General features: G+C 37.6%; 1 protein-coding gene across 3 annotated transcripts in view; it reads right to left on the reverse strand.

Moving 5' to 3' along the window:
• The window catches only part of CIMIP6 (ciliary microtubule inner protein 6), a 34,249-nt gene that overhangs the window by 1,305 nt on the left and 15,341 nt on the right, over positions 1-17,603 (reverse strand). For 2 of the 3 annotated variants that reach the window (XM_086326917.1, XM_086326919.1), the window contains exons 3-4: positions 13,318-13,471; positions 994-1,109 (exon numbers count right to left, since the gene is read on the reverse strand). In XM_086326917.1, the coding sequence (XP_086183043.1) occupies positions 994-1,109; positions 13,318-13,471 (270 nt within the window). The other variant, XM_086326918.1, reaches the window with a different exon arrangement.

Raw genomic sequence — 17,603 nt, forward strand, 5'->3', positions numbered from 1 at the left:
GCATCAGGGTCTTTTCCAATGAGTCAACTCTTCGCATGAGGTGGCCAAAGTATTGGAGTTTCAGCCTCAGCATCAGTCTTTCCAATGAACACCCAGGACTAATCTCCTTTAGAATAGACTGGTTGGATCTCTTTGCAGTCCAAGGGACTCTCAAGAGTCTTCTCCAACACCACAGTTCAAAAGCATCAATTCTTTGGCGCTCAGCTTTCTTCACAGTCCAACTCTCACATCCATACATGACCACTGGAAAAACCATAGCCTTGACTAGACAGACCTTTGTTGGCAAAGTAATATCTCTGCTTTTTAATATGCTATCTAGGTTTGTCATAACTTTCCTTCCAAGGAGTAAGCATCTTTTAATTTCATGGCTGTAATCACCATCTGCAGTGATTTTGGAGCCCCCCAAAATAAAGTCAGCCACCATTTCCACTGTTTCCCCATCTATTTCCCATGAAGTGACGGGACCAGATGCCATGATCTTCGTTTTCTGAATGTTGAGCTTTAAGCCAACTTTTTCACTCTCCTCTTTCACTTTCATCAAGAGGCTTTTTAGTTCCTCTTCACTTTCTGCCATAAGGGTGGTGTCATCTGCATATCTGAGGTTATTGATATTTATCCCAGCAGTCTTGATTCCAGCTTGTGCTTCTTCCAGCCCAGTGTTTCTCATGATGTACTCTGCATATAAGTTAAATAAGCAGGGTGACAATATACAGCCTTGACGTACTCCTTTTCCTATTTGGAACTTGCTTTACGTTAAGTGAATGATTTTACTAATTTGAACCAAATTCCAAATATTGTGATCCAAAATGATGACATCATTCTTTAGTTTTGATTATGACATGTGTTTAAGATTTTCATCCTCCTAATAACCATATTAGTTTGTTTAAATCAACTTTGAGAAAGATGATTGTGACTTGAAAAGGCTTGGAGTTCTAGCATAAATCTATCCCCCATCATAAACTATTAAATAATTGATTCTAAACACTGTCTCACCTTTCCCCGAATGGGCTCATTGGGTGTTTTCCTGGCATCATATTGATGTATAAAGGAGATGTGTTCTTTAAAGTTCCTTTGAAGTTCTGCTGATGCATCAGGAGAGACAAGTGGAACTAAGGGGGAAAAAGATTTTGTAAAGGTCAGGATACATTAGATTTGTATATGGAAACATAAGTATTTATAATATTTTGCTTTATAAAAAATGCAAATGAAACTAAATTGTTTTAAGTATGCAAGGTTACCTAAACACATCTAAATAATACTATGATAGATTTATCATTCTTTCTCTATGAGAAGAACCAAATCAAAACAACCAAATTAGCCCCACATGTGGAATTGCTAGTAATTTAAAAAGCTAATATTAATGCAGTGCAGTTCAGTTTAGTCCCTCAGTTGTGTCCAGCTCTGCGACCCCGTGGACTGCAGCACACCAGGCTTCCCTGTCCATCACCAGCTCCCAGAGCTTGCTCAAACTCATGTCTTGAGTTGGTGATGCCATCCAACCATCTCATCCTCTGTTGTCCCTTCTCCTCTTGCCTTCAATCTTTCCCACCATAAGGGTCTTTTGAGTCAGTTCTTCGCATCAGGTGGCCAAAGTATTGTTGGAGTTTCAGCTTCAGCATCAATCCTTCCAATGAATATTCAGGACTGACTTCCTTTAGGATTAACTGGTTTGATCTCCTTGCAGTCCAAGGGACACTCAAGAGTCTTCTCCAACACCATAGTTTAAAAACATCAATTCTTTGGTGTCAGCTTTTTTTATAGTCCAACTCTCACATCCATACATGACTACTGGAAAAACCATAGCTTTGATGGCTTTTAAAAACCTACTGTTAGATCTGCTTCTTGTACATATACCAACCAAAGTGCTAGGAAAAGCATAAGTACAATTTATTTGTTGTTGTTGTTTTTTTTTTTTTTACTATTAGAAAGGTTTTGAGAAATTTATGCACAAATTGCTCTCAGATAGCGCTGACAGATGAACTGGAAGATTCCAGGGCTGTTGCACCTACAGTTGAACACATAATTCTTTTCATTTCCCATTTACAGAGGCTCTGAAAATTTGCAAGAGTATTAAGCTCTCTAAAAATCACTTTAAAATAATCTTTTAATGTGGGTAATAGCTATCTATGTAGGGGTTCATTATGTTGGACTCTCAATGTTAAAATTTTTTAATTTTTAAAACTCACTTTATTTCTGCTTTTAGCACACACTGTTATATAAGGAGTCAGAGTAACACCCAGTTTAGTGACATAAAATTCTATCAAGGAAAAAATTAAAAATTTCTCCTTTTTATAGAATAGCATTGAAACATGTATATTATCATATGTGAAACAGATCGCCAGTCCAGGTTCGATGCATGAAACAGGGTGCTCAGGGCTGGTGCACTGGGATGACCCTGAGGGATGGGATGGGGAGGGAGGTGGGAGGGGGGTTCAGGATGGGGAACAGATGTACACCCATGGCTGATTCATGTCAATGTATGGCAAAAACCACTACAATATTGTAAAGTAATTAGCCTCCAATTAAAATAAATACATTAATTAAAAAAATTTCTTTTTATAGAAAAAAACATACATAAGGTAATTACATACATATCACTACCATATCTATGGAGTGATAACAAGAAACTGATAACAGTGGTTGCTGCAGGAGGAAGGAGTTAGCTGACTGGAGGATGGAGGTGGAGAAACTTTCACTCTTCATCCTAATGTACCATTTGAATTTTGTACCATATGCATGTATTCACTATTAAAAAATAAAATTTAATTTTTTAAAAAACATGCCTTTAAAATTAGGGAGTGCATATAAAAAGGAAAAATGTTAGTAAATTTACATTTATTAAATATTCACAAATTCAATTCAATAGTCAGACATTAATATAAACTAATTTTACTAGCAGGAATGAAACATTCAAACATTTATGTATTACATGATGTGAGATGGCATTCTTTTCCAACTACCAGGAAAAAATGCTAATTGATAACATTTCCTTGATTTCTAATTGAGATCAGATACTCAAAACTCATTTTCTACCTAATCATTACCTTTCCTTTAGGATTTGCTATCACACAAAAGAGAGCAGGTGCCAAAAATTTAACAAAAATTTGTGGACAACGACTAAATGGAGAAAATCCTAACCATAACATATTTTTCTACCAATTTGGAAAAGACTGTCAGTTTTGGGGTAAATGTCACAGTGCAGCTCACAGAATGTCAGTGTTTCCAGGAACATAGTCTGATAACTTTGTGAATAAAATGAAGCTCTTCTAAATTGAGGCATTAATTATGTGGGGTCAATGGAGTATCCAAAGCATGGGCTTTGGGAAAAGATAGACGTGTTTTCAAATTCCAGCTCTCCCACATATCCCACCTGTGTCACGTTGGACAAATCAGTTCTGTCTCTAAAATGAGGATAATAATACTTCCCTTTCAGAGCCGTGAGGATTAAGGACAGTGTCTATAATGTCTCCAGGATGATGGACCAAATTAGAAAGGGATTTCCAAGTTAGGCAGCAGGAGAGCTCTTTCGTATCCTGACAAAAGGGAAACCATCAAGCATGAATCCAATGAACTATCAAAAGACTGTGAGAAAACTAAAGAGTTTAGTAAACCGGTACGAAGGGTTGGTGGCAGCTTGGGCTGGAGGATAGGGAGATCAGAAATAGCCAGTGGAGAATAGGTTGAAGAGAGCTTTTCAAATCTGCTCTTGACTTTCCCCTACCTTACCTTAGGAAGATCACTATTTGCCTGAAGGCAGCAGAAACTGGCAGCAACAGTCTCGCCATCTGTTATCGACTTAGCAACATCACTGAAACAGCACAGAAATCCCTCCAGGGTAAGGAGCTGATGAAAATGGACGCATGCAGCCCTCTTGGGCATTTCCTCCTCCAGCATTCCCCTAGCAACTGTCAGTGCTGGTGGATTAAAAACGTCAAGAGCTTTCTCTCAGTGATGCCTCTTTTTAGGAGTTTAAAGGAGAAGGGAGTGGAGCCCTGACTAGAGCATTGGTCTTAGTAGGGACAGAAAATAGAGATGGTCAAAACTGGTTTTGTGGGGCCTGATGTACAGCTGGCCCAGCCTGACCTTCATCTTCTTGCCTTAAATTCACTGGGAGGCACAAAATCCAAGCCCTGGTCTTTAGCCTTGCCCTCACAGAGCTTGATAATTCCCCTTGTGGAATATGACCTAAAGTTAAACTAGAGACACACTGTAAAAGAAAGACAACAAAATTTAAAACATATATTATGTGAAGGAGAATTATTAGAACCCATGCACCAAGAATAGAATAAGCATAACAAATATCCTCAAAGATATAGAAGGTATTAATATAAAGCAAGAATGAGAACATAAAAAAGAATCATGTAAAATATTAGAAATGAAAAATTAATAGTTTAAATGGAAATGATGAGATAAATAACAACATTTATGAACTAGAAAGTCAGACTGAGATGCTCTCCTAGAAGACATCTGGAAAGGTTAAAAAAATAAAAATTAAAAAGCTAAGAGACATGGATGATAAAATACCAATACTAGAATTCAGGAAATCTAGAAGACAGAAAATGAAATGTTTAAAGTAAGGACGATAAATATATCAGAATTAAAATCCAGAGGCCTCAGATTGAAACGGGTCACAGATTAGCAAACAGGTAGCAGGGTGAGAAGTAAGATGGAGCAGGTGAGGCCCATGGGATGCAGATTTAAGGAGGCACTTGCACAATGCTGGGAATGAGTGCCTCCTTACATTTTGCACCCTAGATCTCTAATTTGGCTCACACTCCTCCAAATCCTGCATGGTAGATAAAGAAAAAAAACTTAGACATTTTACAGAGAAATTTAAAGTCATGTGAGACAAAGAAAAAATTTTAAAGGTTTTCAAAGAGCAGAGGTAGATTACCTACAAAAGAGTAAGAAGCAGATTTATATCAAACTTGATAACAACAACATTGGACACATGATAACATTAATATTTTTTAAATATTAAAGGGAAAAATCTTTAAGCCTAGATTTTCTATATCCAGCCAAACTGCCATTTAATTATGAAGCCAGAATAAAAAATATTTGGAGGCAAAGAAGGCCTCAGAATATTTCCCTGTAAAACAGATCACTTCAAAAAATTTCTAGAGGAAGAACTCACGAAGAGAAATAAATCAAGAAGGTTTATGTTTAAACCCTTATGTGCCTAAGGTTTATGTTCAACTTGAGTTTAAACATCAAAAAATAAGTGAAAGTTACTATCTACTATTATATTTAAAAATTAAAGGCCTAAGGAAAGAAATATCTTTAAATTTATAATGTTAAAACTAGAATATTAATTTAAATCATAAGTAACTATAAACTCTTTCTGTACACAAAAACTCCCTTAAAACATAAAAAAGATCTACTGAAACATGAGCCCTTCAAAGGATTAACAACTGGTTTACTTGTACACTTGACATAACAATAGAATCCAGATGACAGTGGAATAATACCTTCCTGGTATAAAAGCTAAGTAACTATGGATCTAGAATTTTATATCCAGCTATACTTTCATTCATTAAAGAGTGAGGGCAATTCAGTTTAGACATTTTCAAAGAGAGGTGAAGAGTTGGCCATTCCTAAATTCTAATGGAAAGAACTATTTAAAGACATTGAACTAATGTGTTACATTGATGGCTCCAAAGAATCAGGCCTTCCAGTATTCACATCCTTGCACAGTCCCTCTGTGAATGTGAACTGGACTTGTGATTAACTTCAGTCAATAGGATGAGGCAGAAGCAATATCATGCCAGTTCCAGGCATAAAGTTTAAGAAAACACTGCATTCTTGAGAGCCCTGAACTGCCATGTAAGAAGTCCATCTACACTGCTAGAGAAACCACATTCAGAGACCAAATGCAGAAGGAGAGGCCCAATCATTCCAGCATCCTAGCTGAGTCCAGTCCTCAGATGACCTGTCAACTAAATTAAGCCACTTAAGTGCCCACCGATAAGACCAGCCAAAGAACTGCCCAGCTGAGCACAGCCCAGATTGCAGAATCATGAGCAAATAAAATAATTGTTGTTTTAAGCAACTAAATGTTGGAGTGACTTGTTAGGCAGATAACAGCCAGAAAGACTTCAGAAGGAAGTTAATTGAATCAATTAAAATAAATCATCTTTTATATAAGACCTCCCAGAATCTTAAAAGTAGTAACTTTAAAAAATATCTTCATGGAGACTTATAAAGGGGCAGGGAAGGCAATCTAGAGTACAGAAAGAAGTTCCTTACCCAGACATTATTAAAAGTAGACATAACTACCATATTCATTTATGCAAATATATGAGATTTTAAAAGAAGCCCACAATAGTGAAGATCATCTAAGTGGGAAAACATCAAAGAAGATATTCAAGTTCTTAGTGGTTACTTAAGAATTCAAATTGGACCCAAAATAATTACTTAAAAGAAACCTTGTTAGATGAGGCTTCCAAAAGTAAGGCAAAGTCTATGAAAAATATTTGAAATCCACTCTCTGTTTCTTGGAAACTTCTAATTAAAATAGGAATTTTCCAAACAAGTTGGTGTCTAGCCATCTATATTTTATCAACAAAGGCAGGATTTGTTCAAGCACACAACTTGCTCCTCATATTAATGGGAACTTAGCAGTTTTTACTTTGAAAATTTTTCTAAACTTTTTGTTTGTATCTACTTAAGAAAGCATTCCTCAGTATAATTTTTCTATTAGAAACCCCATTCTTCAAAGTAGGATTTATTTTCATCTTAAATAAAAGATTATTAATGTAAAAACAACAGTACAGATTTTCAAAATACAGTGGAAAAAAAAGAAACTTGGATACAATTATAGCAAGAAATCATTGTTATACCCTGATACAAAAGAAGCAACACAAACTAAAACCTATTTTAGAAAAATATTTTTAGCACTGTGTCTGAATTTGCAAGAATGTTAAAATATCAAGTAATTTATAACCAGTCAAAATTTCATTTAAGTTCAAAACACCTCCCTTATAAACTAGATCAGCTTTTCCAATTTATAAAGTTTTATTATATAAAACCAAAAGCGAACACTTACTCCTACAGCAACTGGGATATGATGGAGTATAGCCATTTGTTGAACTGACCATGGATGGCAGCCAGGAAATTGTGTGGTGGTACAAGACATAAAGGGTACTTTCATTATCAGCACAAGATGACATTACTAAAATGCCAAAAGCCATGCGTAATTAAGTGGGCTGATGGAAAAGAATAACTATGAGATGACTTTTGTTAGTAATGCATGTTTATATACACATTTTCTGTCTGTATGCATATATATAAACATGTACACATGTATATATACATTAAAAATCTGACATACAGATTGGTTTATATACACATTGTAAAATGTTACATAAAGTAAAATCATTCTCATCTAGTATCCAAACACCATCTAAACTATGAATAAATTGCAGGTTTATATTATGTTATTAGTTTAAGTTATATTATGACTTTAAAATAAATAAGCTACTGAATAATATGAATTATCATTTAACTTAATCAATAAATAATTGTTGAGTCTGGGCATAGTGGTAGGACCTGGAATATAGTAATGATCTTGGCAATGAGAAATACCAATAAAAGAACAAGAGAGAGAGGAAGAGACAGAAAGAGGAAAAAGATAGTACAGTGATAGTAAAGAAATTAAAATGTCTTAAAGCCTTAAGGAAAAAAAAGAGAACTAAATATGAGCAAAGATACTAACAAATTTGGAGGTTGGAAAGCAGATGGATAAGTGGCAGTTGACTTGAGTAGATCCCAGAAAACTGGAAGCTAAGTGCTTGTGGAGGAGGAGGTGGGGTGAAAATTAATCTAGTTCCTGCCCCAGTGTTTGGCATCAGATGCTTCTGAGGCCAGGAGCGTGCAAAGTGGTGCAAGTTGAAGCTGCACCCTCCCCTACTCCAGGCAGAGCTTGGAGGATTCCTCTTTGAGAAAACTGACAGACCTATAGACAGTGATTATGGTTGTTCCTTTACGAAATGGCCAGGTCCTGCTTGTTCATCCTAGAACAAAGCCTGTCTGTCTCGTCTTCCACAACGTCCCTTCTTGAACCAGAGAAGAAATAGCTGCTCCCAGAGAAAGTATTGGGACCGACTGGTTAGCTCACAAAAAAGTCAGTAAAGGCAAAGAATCACAGTCAATGATGAAACCATATCTAGATATTTTAAGCAGTCCATTTACCAAAATTTTATTGAAGTACAAAGGCATTTTCTTTGAGGAAGTGTCTGTTTGGAATTTCACTTTGTATTTCTTGTACAAACCACACCCTGATGCATCACAGAATGGAAACTTAAGGAAGCTTTTGAAGGAAAATGAGTACAGCGTCCTTCAAGATATAAAAAATTCGCGCTCTCTCTTCTTTTATAGTTATTTTACCCACTCTTAATTAGCATTTTTAAGTTAGTGAATGACCTTTTAGCAAGTCTTTTCTAAAGCATTCAACTTTGAATGTCTTCTAGAAAAAACTACTTAAAAAAAAAAAAAACTCAGATCCTTGGAAGGATCTTTTTAAAACATAAATGATATCACTCTCTCCGTTTAGAGCCTCCAGTTATTTCTCATTGTTTGTAGAATACATTTCAAACTCTGCTGTGGTCTACATGATCCTATTTGACCTGCCAGATCTACCGATTTTATCTCCTGCTGGTCCTGATATCATGGTATGGGGATTTAGAGAAGGAGTACATAACTCAGACCAAGAAGGTAGAGAATACTCTTTAAAAGTCATGTTTATTTCAGAACCAATCTTCGCCTGTGTACTTGGTTCTGAAACAAACATGACTTTCAGGAGATAAGTAGGTAGTGTCTGATCTGTGTGTTTGTGTTAGTCGCTTAGTTGTGTCCTACTCTTTGTGACCCCATGGACTGTGGCCTGCCAGGCTCCTCTGCCCATGAAATTCTCCAGGCAAGAATACTGGAGTGGGTTGCCATTTCCTTCTCCAGGAGATCTTCCCAACCCAGGAATTGAACCTGGGTCTCCTGCACTGCAGGCAGATTCTTTACAGTCTGAGCCACCAGGGAAGTGTTAAATTTTCTATGTTGTGTCTATAGAGTGATGCTAAAAGTTGAAGACTACTATATAGTATTTACAGTATATTAACAATTATATGAATTTTGTTCATTTAATGACCAAATATTGTGCTAGTACTACATTTGTTTCTCATTTGATCCAATGCCCGGTGCCACTAGGGGTTAAAAGTTCTAGTGTACATGTCAAATAGAATCCTCTTTGCTAGGTTAAAAATGATTTCCCCTGAGATCTTTAAAGACACTAACTCCATTGTGCTCTTCCAGCAGTGTTAATTCCATATACTTATTCTTTAGGTGGTGACTTGGTTTTCTTTTAATGGAAACTTTTAGAATCTTTTTATAATTGTGGTTTTACAGTTTCATAGTGATGTGTAGGTGTGTCTCTTTTTTTTCCCCTTCATATTTTGAAGTACTCAGTGGACTCTTTCAGTGGCTTTCTTTTAATTGGGAAATTATTATTATTTTAGAGGCTGTGTAGAATACTGGTTATTTTAAATTTAATATTTGCTGCATGGCATATGGGATCTTATAGTTCCCCAATGAGGGATCTAACCTGTGTCTCTTGCAGTGGACGTGCAGAATCTTAACCACTGGACTGCCAGGGAAGTCCAAGTACTGGTTATTTTTACAGGTACTAGAGTCCAAGTGAGTTCAGACACCAGTTTTTTGCTGTGTAGCCTTGGGAAAATTATTTTTTTTAAACTCTTAAACTCTGGTTTCTTATCTGAAAAATGAGAATATTAATAGTATTGTGCTCACTCAGTCGTGTCCAAATCTCTGTGACGTAGCCTACCAGGCTTCTCTGCCCATGGAATTTTCCAGGCAAGAATACTGGAGTGGGTTGCCATTTCCTGCTCCAAGGGATCTTCCCAGCCCAGGGATTGAACTGCCTTGGCAGGCGGATTCTTTACCACTAGTGTCACCTGTACTATTAATATTACACTCCATTATGTTGCTGTGAGAATTGAATGAGCTAACATTTAGAAGGTTCGTAAAGTACCTGGCAGATAGTGTCTGCTTAATAAATGTTTAGGGCTTCCCCGGTGGCTCAGATTATAAAGAATCTGCCTGCAATGCAGGAGACCTGGGGACACGATTGAGAGACCAACACTTTCACTTTCAATAAATGTTATGTGTGGATAATTCTCTCTCTTTTATATTTACTCTTTTCTGGAGCTCCAGAAGAGTTGGAACTCCAAGAATGATTCTCTATTTTGTTTTTATTCTCTTATATTTTCTAAAGTTTTTGTCTTTGTTTTTTTATGCTCTGTGATATTTTCTTGACTTTTTGCTCCAAACTAAAGAATTTATAATTTGGCATAATTCTAATCTTTGGTTGTCCATTCATAAGTTAAGAATAGGAGAGAAGACCAGTTTGAAATACTGAACTAACTAGTGTGGTAGTTGACATCTGGCTGAAACACTGGACTCTAGCAGCCAATGTGGGGAGAGGGTACAGTGCTCATGACTGGAGAAGTTATTTGAATAACCCTCTAATTCTCCCTCCACACTTTGCATTTTGCTTTGTCTCCTGGCTGAGCCTTCAGACACTTCTGTTTTTTTTCAGGCAGATTGTCTCTTCTTTGTTGCGTCTCCTTCTGTATATTCTAGATTATTGCTTCTTTGCTGTCTTTTGTCCATCAACAGTCTTCCATTCCTCCTCACATGTCAGAAAGCTCTTCCTTTCATTCTTCTCACTTTTATGGGTCTTTTGTGGGTTGACTGCTTTGGTGTCATGTAATAGGGTTGTGGGAGGCAGGGGATTTAGATGTTTCTGCTCAGTCTACCATCTTGAATTAGAAGTGGAAACTTTATTACATTCCTAAAAGAGACACCATTGTTATAGATTATCTCATGGTTTGCCCTCCCTATTGATTGCCTCTCTTGAGGTAGAAATCATGTTAAATATGACCATTTTCTAATATCTGACCTTCAGTCTAGCTGCTTTTTGTATTCTGAACTAGACTGCCCAGTCACTGAGGCCAGAAGGCTACAGCTGAGGAACTGTTGACCTCAAAGCAATCCTTCACTGCATACTGTTGTGTTCAGAAAATTTAATATGTATCTTGTGAACTTTTGTATAGGGTGAGAACAGAGAGGGTACTCAATAAATACATTTTTGTTTGGACTTGAACCTGTACTTCTATTTGTTGTTAAGTCACTCAGTCATTTCTGATTCTTTGCCACCCCATGGAATGCAGCACACCAGACTCCCTTGACCTTCCCCATCTCCCCGAGTTTGGTTAAACTCATGTCCATTGAATTGGTGATGCCATCCAACCATTTCATCCTTTGTCGTCCCCATCTCCTGCCTTCAGTCTTTCCAAGTATCAGGATCTTTTCCAGTGAGTTGGCTCTTTGCATTGGGTGGTCAGAGTATTGGAGCTTCAGCTTCAGCATCAGTCCTTCCAATGAATATTGAGGGTTGATTTCCTTTAGGATTGACTGGTTTGATCTCCTTGCTGTCCAAGGGATTCTCAGGAGATTTCTCCAACACCACAGTACAAAAACATGAATTCTTTGGCACTTAGCCTTCTTTATGGTCTAAATTCCACATCCATACATGACTACTGGAAAAACCATAGTTTTGACTATACAGACCTTTGTCAGCAAAATAATGTCTCTGCTTTTTAACATGCTGTTTAGACTTGTCCTAGCTTTTCTTCCAAGGAGCAAGCATCTTTTAATTTTGTGGCTGCAGTAACTATCCACAGTGATTTTGGAGCCCAAGAAAATAAAGTCTGTCACTGTTTCCATTATTTTCCCATCTATTTGCCATGAAGTGATGGGCCAGATACCATGATCTTTTTTGACTGTAGAGTTTTAAGCCAACTTTTTCACTCTCCTCTTTCACTTTCATCAAGAGGCTCTTGAGTTCTTCTTCACTTTCTGCCATAGGGGTGGTGTCATCTGCATATCTGAGGTTATTGATACTTCTCCTGGCAAGCTTGATGCCGGCTTGAAGACTTGCTAAATGGGGAAGGAAATGGCAACCCACTCCAGTATTCTTGCTTGGGAAATCCCATGGACAGAGGAGCCTGGCGGGCTACTAATGCAGTCCATGGGGTCAAAAAAGAGAATTATTAAAAATTGTATTCCCAAATAAACCCTTAAACATACATAAACTGCAGTTTTTTTTATTGGAAGTATTCTAGTTAATTAATACTGATGAAGATTCACATTCGGGACAAGAGAAAACAGAAATGGTTCTTTCTTTATAGGTAATTACCTAGGCTCTTCCCAGACCATGGTAAACTGCCACTCAGCCTTGAAAATATGAAGCACTATTATCTCTAAACATGTATTGATATTAGTGTCATTGATCAAATACAATTCACTTAAGTGAAAGGACTCAAGTGAATTTTTTTTTTTTTGGTAGTCATTTGGGGGAGGAGGGAGCCATGTTTTACTTCATTTCACCAGTACAGTCAATTGACCTAGACTTTTTTAGTTGGCTTAGAAAAATAGAAATCATTTCTTATTATGATAAAAGTAAGTTAGTAAATGTGGGGAAAAAAAAAAAGGCTTGCTAAAAAATCCTACTCCTATGGCAGAGATGAGTAGAACTGGGTTGAGAAACAAATTGAATAAATGTGAAAGACTTAGATATGATAATGATGCCATCAGGTAAAACAAATTTTAGATCTCAAAATACATGAATAGTGTATAGAACAGTATTTCCTAAATTATGTTTTGTGAGATACCAGTCATGTAGATGATCTTCTGAAAAGGATGAAGTTGTCTTTTACATTCAAACATAGCATACTTCATTCCTCTTCTTGGAAATTTATTATGCTTATGCTTAGAATAAGGGTTTTAAGAGTTCTGTAGTAAGACAAAAACTGTTTAACTTTCTAAATTCAGTTTTTCCCTGGGTTTTTTTTTTTTTTTTTTTGAGTAGTATCTATAAACATCAGAAAAACTAGTGTCCCTCAGTGTGCACTTTGAGAAATACTGCTTGTTAGAGTTGCCTCCTATTTTAACAGTTACAGTTTTAAAAGTTTGCTGGCAATAATGTGCAGAATGCCACTAAATTTCTGACTTGGAGGCTAGTGTTATCAATGATCATTACAATTTTCATTATGTTATATTAAACATGTTTAGAGCTAAATCGTCCACCAGGAAGGGATGAGAAACAAACTTGTCAAGGGCTGCACTTGCTGCATGTATATTTTCAACTCCTGTAGAGGACTGTTTTTCCCCAGGAGGTAAAAGCACATCTAATACATCTTAATTTGATAGCAGTAACTTGAGACAATGGAGACGTGCTAACCTTACCTATTCCGTAAGAAGGCTTTTGCAACTTGCTGTGTTTGACTGGAGAAACCAATGGGCATGTTGGCTTCTTAAAGTCACTCCTCTGGGTGCTCTTAGTGTCATAAGGTGGTTGGAAGGGATTTTCCAGCCCTTTACCATGTGGCCACCAGTCACCCTTCATGGGAAGGAAAATGGAAACATAACATTGGATATTATAAGATATTTTCATGTGCTGTTTGATGTCTGTGAATGTTTAGTAATTTGATTCAACAAGTTACTGGATTTTTCTAGTCCTAAAATACAGTTCTGAAATCTAGGAATAAATATATTGAGTATTTTCACAAAGGCTATATTTCTTAAAAGGCATCTAAAAATGCATTATCACATACTGTTAGCTAAAATACAGCAGCTAAGTTCTTAAACTACCTTATATCCACAGATGGAGTGGTAAAAATCAACAGAATAGTTATGTTTCTATGTTTTGTACTATTGTTATATATATATGTACACATGTATGCCTATGTATTAACATGGTAAACATGATTTAACCTAAAATTTACATTCTGTTCTTTTCCTTTCAGCAATACAAATAATGTATTATCATCTAAGATAATGGTTTTTTAAAGTTTTTAGTCCATGACCCCTACCACAGAATACATTTTATGTCATGCAAGAGTACCCACTGCATACGTTCACATAAAACTAGGTTTCACAAAACAATACTTACTTTTATGACATGCAGTGCACTTGGCTATTTTTCTATTATATTACTTTTTTATTTTCATTTCATAAAGCTGGTTGCAGTTCACATGGATTTATAACTCACTAATGACTCAGTTTGAAAAATTTTGTTCTAAGCAGAAATTTCTCCAGTGTTACTGAATTTTTCATAATAAAACATGACCTAAGTATGAAGCAAGTGAAGATTCTACATTAGCCCATTTGATAATTTGATCTCTTAGAAGCTGAGAAAGCAGTGAGGTGAATTGTTACTTGTCTTCAGTTCAGTTCAGTTCAGTTCAGTTGCTCAGTCGTGTCTGATTCTTTGCGACCCCATGAATCGCAGCACGCCAGGCCTCCCTGTCCATCACCAAGTCCTGGAGTTCACTCAGACTCACGTCCATCGAGTCAGTGATGCCATCCAGCCATCTCATCCTCTGTCGTCCCCTTTTCCTCCTGCCCCCAATCCCTCCCAGCATCAGAGTCTTTTCCAATGAGTCAACTCTTCTCATGAGGTGGCTAAAGTACTGGAGTTTCAGCTTTAGCATCATTCCTTCCAAGGAACACCCAGGGCACTTCTGTCTTAGAACTGACTAAAAATTTTTTCATCTGGTTGATCAGGTAGAAGAGAACCTTGGGAAAAGGGAACTGTGATACCTCAGAGTTCTTGGATATTAGAGAATGAGAATAACCTTGGGTATATTCAAACAGCTACCCGAGGCTTTAAAGGAAGAGATCATCCTTTTAAAAAATGAACTGTTATTGCACAGTCAGAGACTTTAAAATATGATTCAAGGGCGATAAATATGAAATTCTAGTAAGTTAAATTCTGAAAATACAATTGAAGCTGCATTGATTTAAAAAAGAAGGAGGCATCTAAAGAAACCTATATGGCAATATTAGGGAGTTAACTTTCAACTGAGCTTTATTTCCAAAGAGACCTGTATGTATAAAAAGGTGCACAGTAGCAGATTCAAAGAAAACATACTCTAATGGAGTCGTCTTGTCAGGATATTGTCAAGAAGCTTAGATAGCAGAAAGTTACGAAAATACCAAAGGAAGGAAAAGTAGGGTATTCTGGGGAAGGAAATCTGTTATAGCAAGAAATCACAGAAAGGCTTAGAATTTGGAGTAGTGTACCTTGCTTAGAGCTGAAGTCAGAGCTATTCAATCCAAGGTTCTTCCTTAAGAGAAATTATCTTCAAACTGAAAAGACGGGATGGGGACTTCCCTGGTGGTCCAGGGGTTAAAATTTCACACTGCCAAGGTAGGGGGCAAGGGTTTGCTCCCTGGTTGGGGAACTAAGATCCCGCATGCTGTTCGGCATGGCCCAAAGATTCAATTATTTGTTTGTTTATTTTTGACTGTGCTGGGTCTTCATTGCTGCGCTGGCTTTTCCTTAGTTTCAGCAAGCAGGGGCTCCTCTCCAGTCGCAGTGCACTGGCTTCTCATTGCGGTGGCTTCTCTTGTTGTGGAGCACGGGCTCTGGAGAGGGCCCTCTGCTCACGGGGTTCAGTAGTCGCAGAACATGGGTTCAGTAGTTGCAGTTCCTGGGCTCTAGAGCACAGGCTCAGTAGTTGTGGTCCAAGGGCTTTGTTGCTCAGTGGCATATGGGATCTTTCCAGATCAAGGACTGAACCTGTGTCTCCTGCATTGGCTGGCAGATTCTTTACCACTGAGCCACCAGGGAAGCCCCCAAATGATTAAAAAAAACAAAACAAAACAGGATAGGATGGACGTGGACCAAAGACCATGTGCATGAACTAAGCCCTGCACAGTTGAAAAGAGTTAGACCTCCCTTTGCAACTGGTAATGAGGGCCAGTAACAACCTGTAACCAGAGGTAAAAATGAATACGTTTGCACAAATCAAAGAATTTTGGAAAGTAGGAAAAACCGGCTAATGCCTCATTTTTCAGAATGAACTTAAAGGTAAATTGCAAAAAAGACTACTTGATGTGGATCCTAGGAATTCTAGAACAGATCACTACACAGATGGCATCTTCTAACTCCCTGGCTCAAAATAGTTTCGTCTTACTGTTGTCAGAGTGCCTGCTTCTTGCTCTTCTCTACTCTGTGATTACTGTGGTGCTTATGTCCCAGGGTCTAGGCCTTCTCTCCCTGATTCTCAACACAAGGTGCTGAGGTGTGTACCAGTTCTACCAGGTGTGTACACACACTGTACAGATGAGAAACTGGTGGCAGATGAAGTAACTTCTCCAAGGTGTATCTCCACCAGGTAGCAGAGCTGCACCTGGTTCTGCCCCCATCTATTGGTGTGAGCCTCTCATTTCTGTGCTGCACTGCTATCACAAGTCTGCTGTGGAAGGCAAAGCCAGACAAACACCAAGTTATTTAAATTATCTCAAAAATAAAAAGAGGCTCTAAGTAAATATCTTGAGAAAGATCTTCTATGATAAGGTTTTTTTTAAAGATTATTATTATTTTATTTATTTTTTTGGCTGTGCTGATTGATGCTTCATCGCTATGCTGGTTCTTCATTGCTGTGTTTAGGCTTTCTCTAGTTGTGAACGAGTTGAGAGCTACTGTCTAGTTTCAGTAGGTGGTGGTGGCTTCTCTTGTGGCACCCAGGCTTAGTTGCTCCACGGTATGTGGGATCTTCCCAGCTGCTGCTGCTGCTGCTGCTAAGTTGCTTCATTCGTGTCCGACTTTGTGCGACCCCATAGACGGCAGCCCACCAGGCTCCCCCGTCCCTGGGATTCTGCAGGCAAGAACACTGGAGTGGGTGAATCTTCCCAGACCAGGTATCAAACCTGTGTCTCTCACCCTGGCAAGCAGATTCCCAACCACTGGACCACCAGGGAAGCCATATGATAAGGTTTTAAGGTATATTCTTTATATCATCTTCTGTAGATCGGAAATTTATTTTGCTAATATCCAAGTTACTAGAGAAGTGACTCTGGAATGAGTGAACCACTATGTCTGGTAGACTTCAGTTTTTTTCCTTAAACCAGAGTATAGCGCAAAAGCTAGCCTTAATGCAGAGATTATTCACCTTTCAAGAAAACTTGAATTTAGAATTTTACCAAAATGGTCTCTCTGGTTTTACAGATGCATATAAGGAAAATAATGAGCAATTTTTCCTGTTGTAATTGATGATTTTAAGACCCTTGGAGTTGGTGAGTGTTCTGATTAGTGTCATCATTTGGATGAATCCTCACTTCACGAGAATGAAATCCTACAGTTCAAAAACTTTTTTTAATCTTTTCTCTTTCTGGATAGTTTGCCCTATGCCCCAAAAGTCTGGTTCCTTCCTAGAAGACTGAAAACATGTATGCACCCAGATACACATGCATGCCCTTTTGATCCAAGCATTTGCTCAGATTATAAAGATTAAAGGTAAAGGTGGAGGCTTATTTTCTTTCCTTTACTACATGCTGAAGGGGAGGACTAAGGATAAAACTTTACCACTCTGTGTACAATCACTTACATTGGATTGTGAGGGGCTGATGTGGAGTTATTTATGATAAAGGAGACTGGAAAAGGCCCTCTCTGTAATTGCTTTGTTTAGGTTTTGGGGGTCAGACCACAATTCTGCAGATTGTAGAGGGAGTTTTGCCTAAAGAAA

This window comes from Bos grunniens, chromosome 11, assembly GCF_055505025.1.
Source record: "Bos grunniens cultivar Pamir isolate PY7600 chromosome 11, Bosgru_T2T1.0, whole genome shotgun sequence".
In the NCBI taxonomy this organism is placed as follows: domain Eukaryota; kingdom Metazoa; phylum Chordata; class Mammalia; order Artiodactyla; family Bovidae; genus Bos; species Bos grunniens.